General features: G+C 39.9%; 1 protein-coding gene across 2 annotated transcripts in view; it reads right to left on the reverse strand.

Annotated features, from left to right (window-relative positions):
* nf1a (neurofibromin 1a) overlaps positions 1 to 20,625 on the reverse strand; it is a 133,738-nt gene that overhangs the window by 96,586 nt on the left and 16,527 nt on the right. For both annotated transcript variants that reach the window (XM_005937135.2, XM_005937134.2), the window contains exons 2-4: positions 11,457 to 11,600; positions 4,695 to 4,778; positions 2,990 to 3,186 (exon numbers count right to left, since the gene is read on the reverse strand). In XM_005937135.2, the coding sequence (XP_005937197.1) occupies positions 2,990 to 3,186; positions 4,695 to 4,778; positions 11,457 to 11,600 (425 nt within the window). The remainder of the gene's footprint in view (positions 1 to 2,989; positions 3,187 to 4,694; positions 4,779 to 11,456; positions 11,601 to 20,625) is intronic.

Here is a 20,625-nt window from a genome sequence, read left to right on the forward strand (position 1 = left end):
GGTAGTGGTGGACAAGCAGAAGAAGACGGCTGTAGCGACAGATGTATCTATACCGACCGATAGCGACATTAGAGGAAAGGAAAACAAATAGCTCGAGAAATACCAAGGGCTGACAGAAGAGCTCAGAGAGAATTTTGGTCTCATCTGATCACACTATGTTCTCTCAGTATTTCACAAGCTTGTCTGTTCAAGAAAATTCTAAATGCGCTTCAACATTCTTTTTCTACAGCAATGGAGTCTTGCGTGGTGAGTGTGCATACAGGCCCTAGCGGTTGAGTGCATTACTTATTGTGTTCTTTGAGTGAGTAGGTTTGATATCTGTGTAACCAATTGTATCAAATATTTTCCTGTTAGATACTCCCTGCAACATTCTGCATACCCTTCTGTTTGTTGCTTGGTTTGTGGAGGCACTGATTTTTCTGGCTTATACCAAGCCAATATATATTACTCGTAGATGATTTATTTATCGACTGTCTTTCATAAGACATGGTTCTGATTGCATATTATTACTGTGTGTTGTGGTCATGTGACTTTTCACAGGTGACATAAGATGGCACCGCTCTGTATTTCATTGTACAATGAAGAGTACATGTGCTCAAAACATGATACACTAGATGGAATAAGTAAGGAAATTTGAGGTTGAAAAGAACAAAGTTAATTCTTTTCCATGTTCATGTTTTTTTGGCCCTGGAGGATGTGCATGGCTTTTTTTCCCCCTGTTGTTGTCTTAGATTTATTTACCTTTAATTAAACCTCTCTGATAAGGATGAATAACAAATGGTATGATTTTATATAGTTCAGATGCAAAAGCTAAGAACTCAATAATTAGATTGCTGGGTGGGTTTAGTTTCACAAGCAGTGTGATGAAAGCTTGATTTATACTTGGTGGGATTCTCTAGGTGGTTTTAAAATCTAAAATTATTGTAATAAAATAAATAGCACTATAGGTTCTATAACTTTCTGTAGTCCCGAATGGATGTCTACATGTTGAAAACAACAAGCACGATAAGTCCGGTTTTATGATAAAATCTAAATTTGGTATGACTACCTTTGTACTTCAATACAGCAAGAACAGCCTGAACTCTCTTGTTATTTCTTTCTTTCTTTATTTAGTCTTTAGGAATAGTTCCACAGGCTTTTTGAAGGATGTTACAAAGCTCTTCTTTGGGGTTTGGGGTTTGGGGTTTGGGCTTTGGCGAGGCCAAACACTGATAGTTTTCCACTGTGCAATAATAGAGAGGCAAAAATAATTAATGGACCTAAATATAGCCTAGAGACTTACTGGACAAGATTCCCCAAAAAATTCTTTATTGTTGGCACGTTTATTGCCTGAAACCCCAAGTCAGGGGATTACTAAGGATAATAATACAGGGTGCATTAAAAAGAATCATCTGGTTTCAAAGGCTTTATATTTTAAAGTAGTTCGCCTTGTAATCGGAAGGTTGCCGGTTCGAGCCCCGGCTCAGACAGTCTCAGTCGTTGTGTCCTTGGGCAAGACACTTCACCCGTTGCCTACTGGTGGTGGTCAGAGGGCCGGTGGCGCCAGTGTCCGGCAGCCTCGCCTCTGTCAGTGCCATCACCAGTTTGTGAATGGGTGGATGACTGGTTGTGTAAAGCGCTTTGGGGTCCTTAGGGACTAGTAAAGCGCTATACAAATGCAGGCCATTTACCAATGTCCACAAGTGCTCAATGTGTCCCTCTCTGGACCCATGCTATATGTTTAAAGTATTTGTTGAGTCAAGTCAGAGAAGAGCCAAGGGCTCAGAGATGAGCTTGAGAAGATGTGGAGGGTGAAGTTAACAGTGGTCACATTAGTAATCGGAGCCCTAGGTGTCCGTCCCTGGTACTTCATTTACATCATCTACTAAATCTTCCAAGTGTACTTCACGTAGTCTTGGTAACCGGCTACAGAGGATCCAGGTTTCAAGCTTCGCCATGAACTTATCTTTTAGTTCAGTTCTTCAATCGCCCCCTACAGCTGTAGCATGAGTGTTGTACCTTGTGAATCTCTAGCCATGAGAGCAATCCTTTCTTCCGAATGTTAGAAAACAGAGCTACTAGTTGTTTCGCCGTTAATGTGGATGCTGGGTATCGAAGACTCCATAAGGCCCTCATCCTACTCATGTAACCCCTTCCGCAGGAGTTACTTGCATAGTAGCATTCAAATAGCGCTCTATTTTTGTCACTTGCCCACCGATGCCGTCTGGTTCCAGTCGCCCACTTCTAATCAGCATGCCCTGGTTCCTCGACACCTGATGAGGACCTTGTTAATCCAGGCGACTTCCAAGCCGGTATGGCTTCACATTTGTCTCTGTCACTCATGTCTGCAGTAGGCTTGGTTAGCATGAGGGGTCTAGCCGTGTGTGTGTGTGTGTGTGTGTGTGTGTGTGTGTGTGTGTGTGTATAGACACATTTTGCAATGACGCTTAAAACTGATCTCAGGTGCATCATTTTCATTGATCATCTGTCAGATGCAATCAGATCAGATCATCTGCAACTTGATTGCAATCCACCTAGCATAAAGGTATAAATTCAGGCAACTGGACTTGGATCTAGAAAGACACACGCCTGTGTATATAAAGTTCCCATTGATGGCAGTGTATGTGAGAGCACTAGCCAATCCATGATGTCAATCCATCCAATCCATGTCAAGCCTTCCAATCCATGATTATTCTGTTATGCAATATTATTTTTAATATGTCTACAAGAATGTCAAGGAATCTTTTTCACTTTGTCACAGGGCATTGTGTGTAAAATTTTGGAGAAAGTGCTGTGAATACTTGCACCGTATATATTGCTTAATTTTTTTATTAGACCTTCAAACAGTTTAGAAATCTGTCAAAGACACGTTTGGACTTCTTTGAGAAGTTAGAAATTCACTCAACTCATTGATACATTTTTTCAACCTCAAACCCTCTAGGCCACTGGTTTATTTCTTTTCATTTTATATATTTACACAACAAATGACAGACTTAGGTGAATGTGCTACCTGGTCGAAATGCGGCTAAAAACAGCGCTGAAGTTGTTGGAGCTCAGAGAGAAGAGGACAGCCGAAGCTGAGGCTCGTAGCTCAGCAGCATGCTGGTGCTGGTGCCCCTCACGATACGTGTGAATGAAATGGCAGATCTCTGGCAGCAGCTGTTTGACCAGCATAGTTTCATCCAGACGCAAGCAGTCCTTGGATTGCTGAGAAGGGAAAACAAAGAGGAGGGCAATCAACAAAAGGGCTACATGATGTTTCAATGATGTGAAATGGCATTTTGATTGGGAAGCTATTTGAAATTACAAACACAGCCCTAGCACAAACTACTGAGAAGTACCAGGCTTCAGTCATTTTTGTGAAAGCCAAAGGTAAACCAATCCCAGGGTCATGGGGAGCAAGATTCATGAAAGAGAAGTGTACTTAGGGGTTTGTGTCTGCATGAGGGGAAACAGCAACAGAGACACTGAATAATTTCTGAGTTACACTACATAATAGTAGTAGAAATAGTAGTGATGGTGAAGCCTAAATTTGACGGACAACAACTTGCCACTATACCCCAGATATTCAATGTGTCTGTTACAGTTTCTACTCACACAAAGTCAAATCTTTGATGTTCTTGCACTATATACTATTACAACCATTTGCCCCCTTCCTGATTTCTTAGTTTGTCATATATTTCTCACATGTTTCAGGTCATCAAACAAAGTCTAATACTAGATAAAGATAAGCCAAGTAAATGCAAAAAGCTCCTAAAGGATTTAATTTATTAAGGCAAAAAAAGTGCCCCAAACCTACATGGCCCTCGAATGTTGGCACTCTTAGCACCAAGAACTGCTAAAGAAATTGGTTGAAAAGTTTGACCCAATGTCTTGGTGTCATTGTGCTTCAGAGGGGTTTGTAGTTAACAACCTATGGTCTAGATTTAACACAAGAGCACAAATCTCCTGTTAGATGGTAAGAAATTGATTTTCCTGTACTGACAAAGTCTGTAACTAGACTTATTACTCGAGCTTCTCCTTTGTTCTACAGCCAAATATTGCTGCAAGAGTCTAACAAGTGAATAGTGTTCCAGTGATACAAAGTTATCCAGTGAACATGTTGACTTAAACAAACTAAACACATATTGCATTGGGGTGTAGTGGTTACAATATATTAAAGTATATTAAAAGAACAACATTCGTCTCTGAGATGAAGCCTAGTAGAGTAGAAGAAGTTATAAAATGATATGGAATGGAAGTGAATGTACTTCAAATTTTTACTGAAGCACAGTATATATCAACTGAGTTAACTTCTACCAATTCCACCGGTAATTTTAATAAAATATATTTAATGTTTTAAAATGAATATACTTAATGTAAGCTCTATTATATCTATATTATACAGTCAAAGTGAAATAAAGCAAGTCTCATGAACTACATTATCTACATTTTGCTGAACAAAGCTGCTGGTGTCACGGCTGCTATGCAGCAGGAGTGGCACTTCATAGGTTAGACTGTCTCATTTAATTGGCCCTCAAGATCACAAGCGTTACACTGTATTATAGTGCCATCTACTGACAAATTACGGAAAGAAAATTTCACTGTCAAGTCAATGTTGCCTTAGTTAGATATGGTCTTCAATAAGATGAGGTCACTTAGACATAACTAAGTTTGCTCAAGTGAATTTTTTTTCCTGACAGAACAAAACCATATTGTGAGAGGGTAAAGCTCACCCCAGCCAGGCACTTCTTCAGGGTATCTAGAATGATGAGCTGAGAGAGGTAGAGGTTCTTCTCAGATGCTTCTCCAAATATCCGCTGTGAAGACAGGCACAGTCATAACATCACTGAATTAGATCTTAAATCTTAGGGTGTTTTCATACCTATGCTTTTTAGTCTGCTTAAATCAAATTTTCATTCTTTTTTCTGCTGTTGTGAACTTAATTTTCGCAGATATGAACACAGTAAATTCACTTAGGCGTAAGGCAAAAACAACCACACTGGGACCCTTTGGGGTGATCTCAGTCCAGTTCTGAACTCCAGAGTAATTACTTTATGGTGGTACGCCATAAAGTAATTACTCTAATGCAGACTTCTCCCACAACTCCATCCCGTGCTTCCTGCAGAAGTTCTGACAACTCTGCAATATTAGGCCTCATCACTGATGGGGACAACAGGGAGTACAGAGAACTGACCCAAGATTTTGTGGACTGGTGCCAGCAGAAATACCTCCAGATCAACACTAGAAAAACCAAGGAGCTGGTGGTAGACTTCCACAGGCACAGGTTGGGAGATTCTGACAGCACTGAGCAGCTCCTTCAGTGGCAGGCTGCTGCACCCACGATGTGGGACGGCGAGATTTCGCATGTCTCTCCTTCCTACTGCTGTCAGACTCTACAGCATGGTCTCTGCAGATGACCACACATGTGCAGACAGACACACATCCTGTACACGACTGTAACTGTCTCCCTGATGTGCAATATTACCAAAAGCAATTTTCCTACTATAACAGAGCACTTTATTCTATTTTATAATAGTATTTTATTCTTGAGGAATAGTATGTTATTCTATTTTATCTTATCATATTCTTTTGTGTTTTTCTTAAGTTTTACTGCTCTTAAACTTGTACTTTCTGCCATGACCAAAAGATTTCCTATGTGTGGGACTAATAAAGGTTTATCTTATTTTATGTGACAGATTCCCATAGAGCAGAGTGCATGAACTTTAGTAACTAGCCTTAAACTCAATCAAGGGTTAATCTGAGAAGCAACAAGGTTCAAATTCAAATTTTATTTGTCACATACACAGTCATACACAGCACGATATGCAATGAAATGTTTACACAACTGCTCGTGACCTAAAGAAAAATGAAAAGGCTATGAATAAGATAGGAAATAAATATGAAAAGGGTAAATTTAACTAGGAAGGAATAAAATAAAATACAAATATAAAAATTAAAGTTAAAAATGAAATAACTGTGTGGCTCCAGCAGATCCCGGGAATAACATCGGAGATCTCTGTCCAGAAGGCTACTCCATTTTACTCTAGTTATGCAAATTGGAATGGTCAAGCAGAAAATGTTCTAAAAATTGCTGAAGAGATGGAAAGACCCAAATAAAACATCTTAAAAATTAACAATGCATTCAGACACGGTCAAGACAACCTTAAAGATTAACCTTAAAGTAGAGAGGTGATTTAACTTGTTGTTCCTAGAGTATTTAAAAGTAGAATGGGAGGCAGAGCCTTCAGTTTTCAGGCCCCTCTTCTGTGGAACCAGCTTCCAGTTTGGATTCAGGAGACAGACACTATCTCTACTTTCAAGATCAGGCTTCAAACTTTCCTTTTTGCTAAAGCATATAGTTAGGGCTGGACCAGGTGACCCTGAATCCTCCCTTAGTTATGCTGCAATAGATGTAGGCTGCTGGGGATTCCCATGATGCATTGAGTTTTTCCTTTCCAGTCACCTTTCTCACTCACTATGTGTTAACAGACCTCTCTGCATTGAATCATATCTGTTATTAACCTCTGTCTCTCTTCCACAGCATGTCTTTATCCTGTCTTCCTTCTCTCACCCCAACCAATCACAGCAGATGGCCCCGCCCCTCCCTGAGCCTGGTTCTGCCAGAGGTTTCTTCCTGTTAAAAGGGAGTTTTTCCTTCCCACTGTCGCCAAAGTGCTCATAGGGGATCATATGATTGTTGGGTTTTTCTCTGTATCTATGAAGCGCCTTGAGGTGACTTTTGTTGTGATTTGGCGCTATATAAATAAAATTCAATTGAATTGAATTGAAGTGACTGTAAACAGTGTGTGGGCAGACAGGCTATCTGAGTATTTCAGAAATCGGTGATCTACCAAGATTTTCGAACACAACTATCTAAAAGATCCTTAAATTGCTGTTGCCTCACAACAAGAAGGTCCTGAGTTAAAGTCCAGCACCTGGCCAGGGTCTTTCTGTGCGGAGTTTGCATGGGTTCTCTCCGAGTACTCCGGCTTCCCCCCACAGTCTAAAGACATTAAGTTAGTGGGTCACTCTAAATTGACCATAGGTGTGAATGTGAGTGCAAATGGTTGCCTGTCTCTAAGTGTTCGCTCTGCGACAGACCAAAGTTTACCCTGTCTCTCACCCTAAGACAGCTGAGATAGGCTCCAGCCCCCTGTGACCCTGACAAGGAGGATGAATACATGCTTAAATTAGCACTGCATACACTTATATCTGGAACAATCACTGTCTTCTGTACACTGTCATCAATAAATTACTAACTTGTTACAATACGATGTTCTGCTGGAAACCATGGTTTCTCCACAACAGCACCAACATGCCCAGCAGGACAATAGCTACTTGACACAGTCCTCAGGAATAGCTTGACGAGGGCTTTATAGGGGACATCAAATGCTACACATACAAAGGTTAATTTACATCATGGATCTCTGTTCTCAAAAACTGAAACAGATGTAACACTGCCTGTCAAGTTGGATTTAAAATCACGTTTAGAGCCATCTACTGTCAGTACGGGACATGATGTCACGTGGTTGGTTGGCTGGTTGCAGCTAATAGACTTAAATTTGTTTATGTTAGCTAACTAGTGACAGAATTGATAACTTGGAGGGGAAAAAAACAACACTAAAACTAAAAATCAGTTAAAGGGGATCACACGCGGGCTCTCCCTGACTGCAACATACTGTCCACCTTACTGTCTGTTTCTCATAAATGAGGACTGTATGGAGGAGAGGCTGTTTGAGCCAGGTGACAGGTGATTCACCGGACTGACAGAAACTGAATTTCCCGAATTTCCCTCCTTGGCCGAGTGTACATCCACATCACACCACAAACATAAAGTTTCTTTCCAAAGCACGATTGGGATTCCCATCAGCATGTCTGCAGGGAAAAGTAGGCCAATGTGTATGAAGAGGGGGTAAAAAGAAAAAGAAAAGAATCTGATGTTCTGAGGACAAGAATGCACACTTTTTGGAGATCTTTTGTTTTTTTCGCCACATTATTTCACTGATGACTGATCATCTCACTGATGATGTGGGGGAAAATAATTCCCCGTATGAAAGTAAGTAAGTAAAACGACTTACTTCATATCAGAAGTGAGGAAAAGCGAATCCCAAATGTAATTGAAGGATATTGTAACATGGAGATTTCCTGCGGACATGCTGATGGATATTAGAAATTCCAATAGTCATCAGTAGGAAACAGTTTTTGGTGATATACCCATGTAGTAACCTGTGATGTTGTACACTGTTTGGTTTTGCTTGGGAAAATAGAGAATATATTATTGCATAAAATAGCGCTGATTGCGTGTTGCAAACATCTGCTTGGCCAGCTGATTGCAAAGCTCTGTACAATCGGATTGGTGGGGGAAAGCAGGAAAGTTGGACTCTGGCTTAGGGCTGCTCGATTATGGCAAAAATGATAATCACGATTATTTTCACTGAAATTGAGATCTCGATTATTTGACGATATTTATTTAACCCTTTAAGACCTACTATAGAACCAAGTCCGCCAGAGCTTATATTATTTTTTTACATGTTGTAGTGCCATTTGTGGGAGCATTTCAAGTTGCTATACAACTGTTATAGCCCATATTTTAATAATATGTATGCATTAAGTCCATAGTAACTACATTAATTGCAAAAAAGTGCAATAAACTACAAAAAAATTGAAAGTTCTTTTGTTTTTTTACATATATTTCTACTTGGAGAAATTTAAGAGGTTTATCCCTCAAAACTTTAAATACAAAAAAGTTGCAAAAAATAGTTTACAACAACAGGAAATTTATTTTGAGTGTCTTCATAGTTTTATTTTGGAGATACACCAATTTTTATATACTGCAGGAAAAACGAAAAAACAATCCTATGATGCAAATTTGCAAAGAAAACAGCATGTGCATCAAAATAAACTATTTCCAGCAGTGCAATTGAGTTCTAAGCATCCCAGAAACTATTCAGAAAAGTCAAACATGACCAGTATAGGCTTTTAAGGCCTACAAGTAAAAAACTACATTTCCGCGAAAATGACGTCACTTCCGGTTTCGGCAGGAAATGGCGGACATGCGATAGTTCGCGCTGACGTCTGTTTCACTGTGGGAAGTGTTACGAACAGCTGATCGGATCGGCAAAGCGTGTTTCTGGAATATTATGTTTTTGTTCCTGCAAGCGCTTTTTATGCAATTTTTGCAAAGCTATATGTGGAAGGAAACCGTGACCGAGGACAAGCTGATGGCATCAGATGTAAGTACAACTCCTCCGGTTTCATATGCAAAACAAATTATTGCGCTAGCTTACACGGTTCAGGTTCTACAGGGATTTAAAAATAGTTACGCAAAACGGAGCGTGCTGCTCTGACCGGCTTTAAAGGGTTAACAATGACTTTAAAAAATAATATAAAATAGTGTGCAACACCACTGAAGTTGTTTTTTTTTTTACCTCTCTTTTCAACCAACGGCAGTCACTCTCTCCTCTCCAAATAACTTCTGCTTAGCTTTCCGAGCTTCCTCTTAATCAGCGGTCTCCAACCTTTTTTGCGCCACGGACCGGTTTATGCCCGACAATATTTTCACGGCCCGGCCTTTAAGGTGTCGCGGATAAATGAGGGAGGGGCTAATAATGGGCTCAGTCATTTTTAATGATCGTTGAAAGCCCAGATCGTAATCGTGATTAAAATTAGATTAATTGAGCAGCCTTACTCTGGCTTGTCTGGTGACTCAGGCTCTACTCTACACAATCCTCATTTATAAAGTGCTTTACAAACTCGAATATTACAGCTAACAGCTGGGTTTTCCTTTTTGAGTGCAGCTAGCTGAACAACAGACTGCCCCTTACTGCTAAAGACACAGAGTGTGAAAGTGGACAGTAAGCACATTTCTTAAGTCCAGCTTCACAGACAGTGTTACATCTATGTTGGTTCTTGAGAGTAGGGCTCAATGGTGTAAATTAGCCTTTCCATTTGTAGCGTTTTATGCCTCATTTAACCCTTTAAAGCCGGTTGGAGCGGGCACGCTCTGTTTTGCGTAACTATTTTTAAATCCCGGTAGCTCGGCAACCACGTGAGCTAGCGCAATAATTTTTTTTGCATATGAAACCGGAGGAGTTGTACTTACATCTTATGCCATCAGCTTGTCCTAGGTCACAGTTTCCTTCCACATAAAGCTTTGCAAAAACTGCATAAAAAGCGCTTGCAGCAACAAAAACATAATATTCCAGAAACACGCTTTGCCGATCCGATCAGCTGTTCATAACACTTCCTATGTTGGAATAGACGTCAGCGCAAACTTTTGCATGTCCGCCATGACCTGCCCGAAACCGGAAGTGACGTCATTTTGCGAAATTGTAGTTTTTTTTACCATCAGGGCCTCATGAACCTATTCTGGTGTTTTTAAAAGTTTTCTTTGACTATACCTTTCTGTGTCATTTCTGGGATGCTTAGGACTCATATTGCACTGCTGGAAATAGTTTATTTTGATGCATATGCTGCTTTTTTGCAAATTTGCAGTATAATATTTATTTTCGTTTTTCCTGCAGTATATAAAAATTGGTGTATTTCAAAAATAAAACTATGAAGACACTCAAAATAAATTTCCTGTGGTAGGAAGCTATTTTGTGCAACTTTTTTGTATTTACAGTTTTGAGGGACAAGCCTCTTAAATTTCTTTAACTAGAAATATATGTTCCATCCATCCATCCATTCGCTTATCCTTTTCAGGGTCGCAGGGGGCGCTGGAGCCTATCCCAGCTGTCGTAGGGCGAGAGGCTGGGTACACCCTGGATAGGTCGCCAGTCTGTCACAGGGCCAACACACAGAGACAGACAACCATTCGCACTCACATTCATTCGCACATTCACACCTAGTGACAATTTGGATTATCCAATTAACCTATCCCCACAAGCTGCATGTCTTTGGACGGTGGGAGGAAGCCGGAGTACCCGGAGGGAACCCACGCAAACACGGGGAGAACATGCAAACTCCACACAGAAAGACCCCGGCCTGATGGTGGAATTGAACTCAGGACCTTCTTGCTGTGCGGCAACAGTGCTAACCACCGTGCTGCCCGACACGACATATATTTCTTCAATATATAAGAAATATATGTTAAAAAAACAAAAACGATTTTCAATTTTTTTGTAGTTTATTGCACTTTTTTGCAATTTATGTAATTACTATGCACTTAATGCAGACATATTATTAGAATCTGGGCTATAATGGTTGTATTGATGTATAGCAACTTGAAATGCTCCCAAAAATGGCACTACAACATGTAAAAATATAATATAAGCTCTGGCGGACTTGGTTCTATGGTAGGTCTTAAAGGGTTAAGTGTTGAACTGACCTCCAACCTGCCCCGATACAAGTCTGATAAAGCAGCCTTGCAGTTTACCACAACAAGCCTGATCAACACATGTCACATCCTGCAACATACATCAACAATCAAAAAGATTTGTTCAAAGTGTGTGCATGTAACTATTATGACTAGGAGAGTAGAAAAATGCACTTACCATATTATTGACATTTTTGAGAATGGTGGTAAGACCACTGATGACAAGGGAGAACTTGTACTTGGAGATATTAATCAAACATTCCTTGTTGTGCTCTGTGCTGACTTTGGTGTGGGTGTTCTGGTGTCCAACTTTAATGGGAAGCTGAGAAAAAGAACAAAAAAACCCATGAAATTAGAGGTGAGACATTCAGTAAATAAAATATTTCTGTCGTGGCCTGACTAAAAATTTAGAGAACACCGTTCACCTAGAACATTTTGGCAGGCTTAGCCTTTAAAGCTACACACTGTATGTTGTTTATCCATCCTGCATGATGTGCTATATATACTCTTCTCATTTTAATTGCTTTCCTCTGGGATGCATTCATTTAGAGATCCTCTTGTTAAAATTTTGTCTCTTTTTAAACTGCCCCTAAGCTATTGTCTGAAAACAATGGGCAACTGCTATAGTTGTTGACTACAGCTTCTACTTCTTGTTTTTCCTATCTTGGGTGCAGATTATGGCTTACAGAACTATTATGTATGCTTATAAATATAAAATGTATCACCTTTTTGTTCATTGTTATAATTATCAAGACCAACATTAACAAAAATAAACTATTGTCAGATATCCAAGATTGACCCAAGACTGCATTTCTGCCAAACTCCTCTTTTGCTCCGACCATGGTCTTTTTAGTTGCATCCAGTAATGAACTGTTCAAACATGATTATTGTAATAAGGGCATCATGGATATTCACTTTTACAATTTTTTTTTAATATTCATGTATTTATTTTCTTATTTATAGGAAATAAAACAAATACAATCAAAATAATAAACATTTTTTAAAAGACTTTGTATATCGCCTTGGTACAGATTTCTATCAAACTTTCAAATGTAAATGAAGGAGAACATAAACACAAGTGACACTTGATTGTGATCCGTTTATGCGCCAAGGGAAACAAACAGCAGATGAAGTACAGCACTGGCTCAGTGAAGTTCATATATGGATCAGGTGTGCGACCACCAGTTTGAGGAGGTAGTGAACACAGGCTCGAGAAAAATGTTTATAGCCAAGAAATTGGTGATGAGGGTCAGTTACCTTAATTGAGCTGCTTAAATCTGATATTTTCGATACTGGCATCATGCCTTGTCAAGTGTTACCTGCCTTTGTGGAAAGATGTATGCAACATAAAATGTTAAAAAAAACAAGGAAGTCTTTTGAGCCTCAGGCTGTGTCTGCTGAGGTGCCCTCTAGCTGAAGATTTTATTAACATTTCACGTTTTCATTTTAAGTCTTTTACCTTGCTGTAATGTACCATTGCGTAGCAGCTCAAAGATTAACACATATGTTGCTACCAGCTAAGAAAGCATCAACCTAACCCCATGTAGCTGTAACTATTCCAACAACATGATTAGTGCAGTGCAGCACTATTCTCATCATCATTGGCCCGTTGTGCTGTTTAAAAAAATGAAACTAAAAATGGAATCAGAATTGTAAACACTTAATTTTTATTTCAGTTTCAAACATTGAGTTAAAAACAACAACAAAAAACAATCTGCAGCTATTGTTGCATGTTGTCTGTAAAAGTTCTTAAATTCTGTTAAGAATTTCAAATGCTAAGGCTTTTTTAAATTTAAAATGTCAGTGTGTGCAGTGAAGAGTATTTTAGCTAAAATATTATGCATGTCCTAATGAGACATTTATTCATGTTGAATATTACGCTGTTTTTATTCTTCATCATAATTCACATTTCTTCAGTGCTGGTGTAGGTCTCCCTGACCAGATTTTGTCTAGTCTTCTCATAAGCTTTTGAGAGTCATTTAATACCATGTAAACTCGCCGGGAACTGTACAGGCTATAGGTCACACTGAAGGTGGGAAAACTTTTCAAATTGTTTACTGTGGTCTAACATCACAAAACCCTGGGTTAACATGGGTGTGCACACTTTTTACATCCACCGTATATATAGCCAATCTATATCTTGGGCTGTTTCTCCCATTCTTCTAAATTCTTTCTGGATACAAAGTACATAGGCAATTCAGAAAATGTCACTGCCAAGAGAACAGCAACATACTTGTAGTTATGATTGTTGCTGCAATAGTATTAGTACTACTACTCCTTTCAGCTGTTTCCTTTAGGGATCGCCACAGCAGATCATCTGCCTCCATCTCATCCTACCCCCAGCATCTTCAATAGCTAGGTTTCATTTGACGTAGACGTGACGTCGACGTAAAGCGCGAAATTTGACTGGCGGTCGGAAGTGAAAAAGATAAGCGCAAAATCACAGACAGACAGTACGCAAAATGCCTATGTCCTGTTGTGTTTACGGATGCTCCAGTAGGTCGACCCGAGAAACTGATAAACGGTATTTTAGGGTACCAAAAATAGCCCAACGAAGAGGAGAAAAATGGAAAATTCTAACCGAAAAACGTAGGAAAAAATGGATTTTAAATTTACGTTTACAGTCGGGAGGAGCAGAGTCTGCCAATGCCCGTGTCTGCAGCGACCACTTCGTCAGAGGTAATGTTATGTTTGCAAACGAACTTATTAGCATTAGGTTGTCGTTAAATTCTCGTTTACTTAGTGCTTTTAAGTTAGTAGTCTAATATTGACTTGATTGGGACTATAGGCTGCCCAAGTGCTTTGGATGACGAAGAGTCGGAGGACTGGGCTCCGACGGTCAATCTCGGCTACGAACGAAAACCCAGATCGGAATCAGTTCTCAAACGAGAGAAAAGAATGAAGCTTAAGGCAGAACAGCATCGATGTGCAGAGGCGATTTTGGATATGCAACAGACGGCTGAGAGCCCGGATTTGAGCCTAGTGACAGTGGAGAACCCCGAACTGCAGCTTCCAGCTGAGAATCCACAACCAGAAGACTTCAGTGTGAATGAGACATTCACTTATCCAGGTAAGATATTGTGCTGAGATGTAAAACAAACAAGAATCATGTCAAAGAGAAAAAGATGCCATTCTTCTCCATCCTCCTTTGCAATTCCCAAGTCTTCAGAGGTGTCTCGTTAGACCTCTGAGAATGGTTTACCTTGAAACAAACAACTGTCACTCTAACGAAGTCCTAAGGATGTGGCATGTTTGTTGACGTTAAAGCCGCTACCGCTAACTGTTAGCGTGTTTAAGATAAAGCAATATAAGAACAAACACTCACCCTTGCAAACACCAAACTGTATCCATCACGGAGACGTTTTGTTCCAAGGTTGTGGACCCACCCGCTGACAAAAAAATTGTACGCCTCCAGACTCTTGAAAGCTTTCATTTGCTGCCTAGTGTAGTAAGAAGTCTGGAGGACCAAGTAGTTGGTGATATCCACAGCCTCGATAGTAGGCAAATCCTTTACTTCTGTGGTGTATTCGGACATTTTCAAAGAATACGGATCACGTCCGATATATTTTTTAACTATCTGTTTATATCTCTCCCGAGAAACGGGGTCTAAAGTTGCACAATAGCTGCTCTCCTGACTCTCCACAGTGTCCTCCATGTTTACTTCCGCCTTCCACTCAAAAATCGCGCTGCCTCCGCACGTCATCAGAACCATGTGACCGCAACCCAACTATTATCCTTGTCAGCCAATCACAAAATTATATGGCAACTAGGGCTGTTCGATATAACGATATATATTGGATGACGATATAAAAACATCTATCGTTTCATTTTACGCTATTGTTTGTTTCGTGGTGTCTCAAAATAAACTGTTTACGGCAATATTTTTTCACTGTTTTGATGGTCACTGTAGTGGCTATATTCATTTCTTAAGTTCTCTCTTTCTCTTATATTTAATATAGCCACACTACGGACGGACAAGCGCCTGTTTTTATGCGTTGTCGTTAGCAACAATGACGGTAAAACCATCGCGTGTCCGCTTGTTTATTTTCCACATAAACCTTGCACAATAAAGCTCAAGATCCTGTTGAGACTTTTCAAAATAAACTGAACGACGTGAAAGAGCAGAGTATTTACAGATGAGAAGCAAAAAAGAGCCGGCAGGTGCTAAAAAAAAATAAACCATAGACTCAAACGTTAGAAAAAGCTTTTCCCCGCAGCACGCCGTGTAATAAATACTCACAAAGTAAACCACGGCCGTTACAATTTATGTCTAAAGATGCATCGCCGCTTGGCATCTTTCTTGGCCTTAAGACAACAATTCTGATGGCTAAAGATCCAAACGGGACACACAAAAAAAGAAAAAGAAAAAAAAATGCATCGTTTCATGCATCGGTTAAAACACTCGACTCCAGGTACACGATGCCCAGCTGGAAACACTTCACGTAAGTCGAGCTGCCCGAGATTCACAGAATTTACAGAAAATGTTACATTTTTGTGATTTATATCGTTATCGGGACGATAGATGTCTTATATCGGGATATGAGATTTTGGTCATATTGCACCTAATGGCAACACAAATGGGGCGATCGTGGCTGAAAGAGTTGGTGGTTCGTCTTCTAACCGGAAGGTTGCCGGTTCGAGCCCTAGTTCAGACAGTCTTGGTCGTTGTGTCCTTGGGCAAGACACTTCACCTACCGCCTACTGGTGATGGCCAGAGGGGCCGATGGCGCGATATGGCAGCCTCGCTTCTGTCAGTCTGCCCCAGGGCAGCTGTGGCTACAACTGTAGCTGCCTCCACCAGTGTGTGAATGTGAGAGTGAATGAATAGTGGAATTGTACAGCGCTTTGAGGGCCCCGAAAAGGACTATATAAATGCAATCCATTATTATTATTATTATTAAATAAAAGTGGAAAGTTATGGGAGTGTTGTCAACAGTGAGAACAGCTATATCACCAGCAATCTCATGTGTAAGCCTGTATATCACCATCGCAAACAAAAAGCCTCTCTGAACTGATCCCTGATGTAATCCCACTCCCACATTGAACACATCTGTCACACCTACCACACACCTCACTATTGGCTTTCTGTCCTCCCTTGTTCTGCACCACACTGACATACTCCTGACTTCCTGATATATTACCACAGTACCACACCTGTGGAACTATGCTCTCTCTAGATCCACAAAGATATAGTCTATCGCCTTCTGACCTTCTCTATAGTTCTCCATCATCACTTTAAACCTAAACACCACATCTGTAGTTAGGAATGGGAATTGATAAATTCAAATCCCCATTCCGATTCCATTATAAACATCACTTATCGATTCACTTTCTTATTGATTCTCATTGGCTCCATTTTGAGAGTAACCACCATTGCTAAGCAGCAATAGAAAAAATTACATTACATGCAAATTGCATTTTTTTCGGTCAAATGTTTGTGCATTTTGTTAGGGTAGCACCCTTCTTTGTTTTGATCAGTGTTGGAGTCGTTACTCAAAGTAGTAATTATTGCACATATTACACAGAAAACTTTCCTCAAAGTAATGCAGTACGTTACTTAATTACTAAGATCTTTCTCTTAGTACAATACAAAGCTGACTGCAGAAAGCAAAGACGCAAAGTGATTCCGCATTAGAAACATGAACAGCTAGAAAGGGAGGCTGCAGCCTAACTGTTCATCTGTTTGTTACCTATAGAAGTTAAGGGTCTTGCTGCTGGGATCGGCATTCACTCAGCTTTAGCATTGGGTTCTTGGCTAGCTTAGCATTACTATGTTGTCTGTGCAGATACGTGCAAAGAACTAAAGTTGCAGCATAATGCATTCGTTTCTGTCCTGGATGCAGTTTTCCACTTTACCACTGTGCTCTCGTCCTTTAGTGCAATAAAAATAAATGTCCATATCCACTGCATTGCTATTTTCCTCCTCAATCACCTGATTGTCACGCAAGCACAAAAACCAATAAGCAGACCAACGATTCCAAGGAATTGGACTACCAGGAAACGGTTTTCTAAAAAGAGTAGGTTCTTGATTCCCTGGAGGGAAAATAATTCTGACAGTATATAGCAGTATACAGCAGGTAAAATAAGTTTTGAACACATTGCTAATTTTCTAAGTAAATATACATATACACGTTTCTAAAGGTGATATTGATATGAAATTCTCACTAGATGTTGATAACAACCCATCCAATCCAAACATGCAAAGAAATCAAACTGATAAATTATGTCCAATAATTAGAAATAGGGCTGGGCCATATCATACCATTCACGGTAATACCGGTGTAATGTTGGGCAATGATAAGAAAATGAAATATTGCGACAGAATATGGGTAAAACGCACATGCGCAGTGCCTTTGTTTTCATTAGCACATAGCGGAAAAAGCATGGTGGTGATGGAGAATGAGAAGGACGAAAGCGGATCGTTGAATGAAACGGATGAACCAGAACTGGTTTGTAAAAACGCTGCAACTTCAGTGGGTGGAGCTGGTTTGGCTTTCGTCCGTCAGATACACACCAAAGCATATTTTTTGGTAGAGCATGCTAGCGGGCCGTCGTTATTACCAAACCGATTTTATGTGCTACACGGCGCTCAAAAATCTGTCAAATGTTTTAGTACAACTTTGCTAAGCTACGAAGCCGCACCGCTTGATGGATTGTCAGAGCACTACGGCTATTGTAGTCAGGAGCCTCGTGGAGAAATACGTACTGTGCTTCAACATAATATTACCGTATTGTGTGTGTATAACCTCTTTTTAAGTCTGAGCAAAGCTGCTTAGAGAGACTGGGATCTGAGGTTTTGTTTTGTGGATATTATACATGGTTATGCTGAGGATATGTCGGCCAATTTCCACTGGAAATGCCTTTTGGTTAAACTGTCAGCAAGGAATTGCATTTGCACTGTAAAATTTTTATATAACTTTAATGCACATAAAAAACAGCTGCTTGTTTAAGTCAAAATACATTGATGTTTTTTTTGCACTAATAAAGTTGTGAAGTTGTAAAGTATTTTGTCTTGCGTCAATTATATCATCAGTTATATCGTTATCAAATATATATTGTGATAAATATTTTTGGCCATATTCCCCTGCCCTGATTAGAAATAACACAAGGAAAATGTATTGAAAAAATAAACAGGGAAATGGAAAGTCATTAAACCAGCTAAAATCTATTAATAATTAGAAAACGGTCCTGTCAGCGCAAATTATATAATCTAGTTTACTACTGATGGCCTATATAAAGGTGTCTCATTACCAAGGCGTCACACAAGAAACTTCTCATTATGAGTAAACCAATGAGCTCTCTCAAGACCTTCACAACCTTATTATTGCAAAACATACTGATGGCATTAGTTACTAAAGAAATTCTAAACTACTAAAGGTCCCAGTGTGCACTGTTAGTGCCATAATCCGGAAGTGGAAAGAACATAACTTCACTATAAACTAGTAAAGACCAATTGCTTCCCCCAAGATTTCATACAGAGGTGTAAAAATAATTATCATAAGATTTGTCTGAGAGCCAAAGATAACTTGTGGAGCACTAAGAGAGAAAAGACATTCCCGATTAAAAAAAAAACAAAAAAACAAAAACAAACAAACAATAAAAACCTGCTGCCATTTACATGGATGATGAAGATGAAATGAGAGTGGACATTTAAGGAAGACAGTGATCCCAAACACACAGGGAAGGAAACTCTCAAATGGTTTCAGAGAAAGAAAATAAAGGTTCTAGAATGGCCCAGCAAATCACCTGACCTGTATCCAATTTAAAATCCATGGAAAGAACTAAAGCTCAGGTTCATAGAAGGAGCCCACGGAACCTTCAGGATTTGAAGACTGGTTTTGTGGAAGAATGGGCCACACCAGAGCAATGCATGTGACTAGTTTCTCCAAACATATGGCATCTTGAAGTTGTCATCACCAACAAAGGCTTTTCTACAAAGTATTAAAGAAATTTCAGTAAGTGTGTTCAATACTTTTTCCTTGTCATTTCTCATTATTACACTATTTATTCAATTCAATTTTATTTATCTAGCACAACAAAACAATAGTTGCCTCAAGGCAACTTTATATTGTAAGGTAAACACCCTACAATGACGCAAAGAAAACAAAGAACCCCACAACAATCATATGACTCCCTATGAGGTTTGGCAACAGCAAGAAGGAAAAACTCCCCTTTAACAGGAAGAAACCTGAAGCAGAACCTCAGGGAGGGGCAGCTATCTGTACCTGTTGGAGTGAGGGGGAAGAAGACAACACAAAGACATTTGGGAGACAATTTAGATTTGAAAGACACAAACCCTCTCTACATTCAGGATTAGCCCTAAAGCTTTCTTTTTTGATGAACTATATAGTTAGGGCTTAATCAGGTCACCCTAAATCCTAGGTCTAGGCTGCTAGGGGAGTCCCATAATGGGTTAGGGTTAGGACAAAAAAAAATTTCCCCTCTTGGTCTTTATCCTTCAAGCTTGATTCCTCTACCCAGAGGCCTGGGAGCTTGAGGGCACTGCGCAATATCTTTGCTGTTCCTATGACTGTGGTCTTCTGGACAGAGATCTCCAATGCTGTTCCTGGGATCTACTAGAGCCACTCGCCTAGCTTGGGAGTCACTGCACTGAGTGCTCTAATTACCATTCGGACCACTGTAACCTTCCATATCTTCTCGAGCTCTTCTCTGAGCCCTTGGTACTTCTCCAGCTTCTCGTGTTCCTTCTTCCTGATGGTGCTGTCATTCGGTATTGCTACGTCTATCACTATGGCCATCTTCTTCTGTTTGTCTACCACTACTATGTCTGGTTGGTTAGCCACCACCATTTTGTCCATCTATGTCTGGAAGTCCCATAGGATCTTAACTCAGTCATTCTCAACCACCCTAATGGGTATCTCCCATTTTGATTATATTTGTTCGCAGATGTTGGCAGCTATCAGCGAATAGTTATCAGCTATTTTGAAACAAAAAAAAAGAGAATTCTTATCCATAACAAGAACTCCATAACAGCAAATGAACTGTACAACAGAAAATGCAAATTCTATTTATAGTATCCTCACAACAATGATAAGAAAAATAAACTGTGCTAATATGGCATGTTTGTTAATACAGGGATACACATGTTAATGTGATCTCTGGTCTCCCACTGAGAGACACAGGTCTCCGAGTGTCCAGCATTCAGATGGCTACCTGAGGACTCTCTTCGTGTGAGAGAAAATCTGCTCACACAGATATTAGAGCCAAATACTGTCAATAATGCCTCTGCAATGTTCTGAGGACAGTTAAACTAGTCAGGTAGTGATATCCAGCAGGTGAAAATGCAAGCTCCATGAACACGCACAGCTGTGGATTCCAGCTGAGTT

This window comes from Haplochromis burtoni, unplaced genomic scaffold, assembly GCF_018398535.1.
Source record: "Haplochromis burtoni strain Fernald_Lab_line unplaced genomic scaffold, NCSU_Asbu1 Contig_227, whole genome shotgun sequence".
NCBI classification, from domain to species: domain Eukaryota; kingdom Metazoa; phylum Chordata; class Actinopteri; order Cichliformes; family Cichlidae; genus Haplochromis; species Haplochromis burtoni.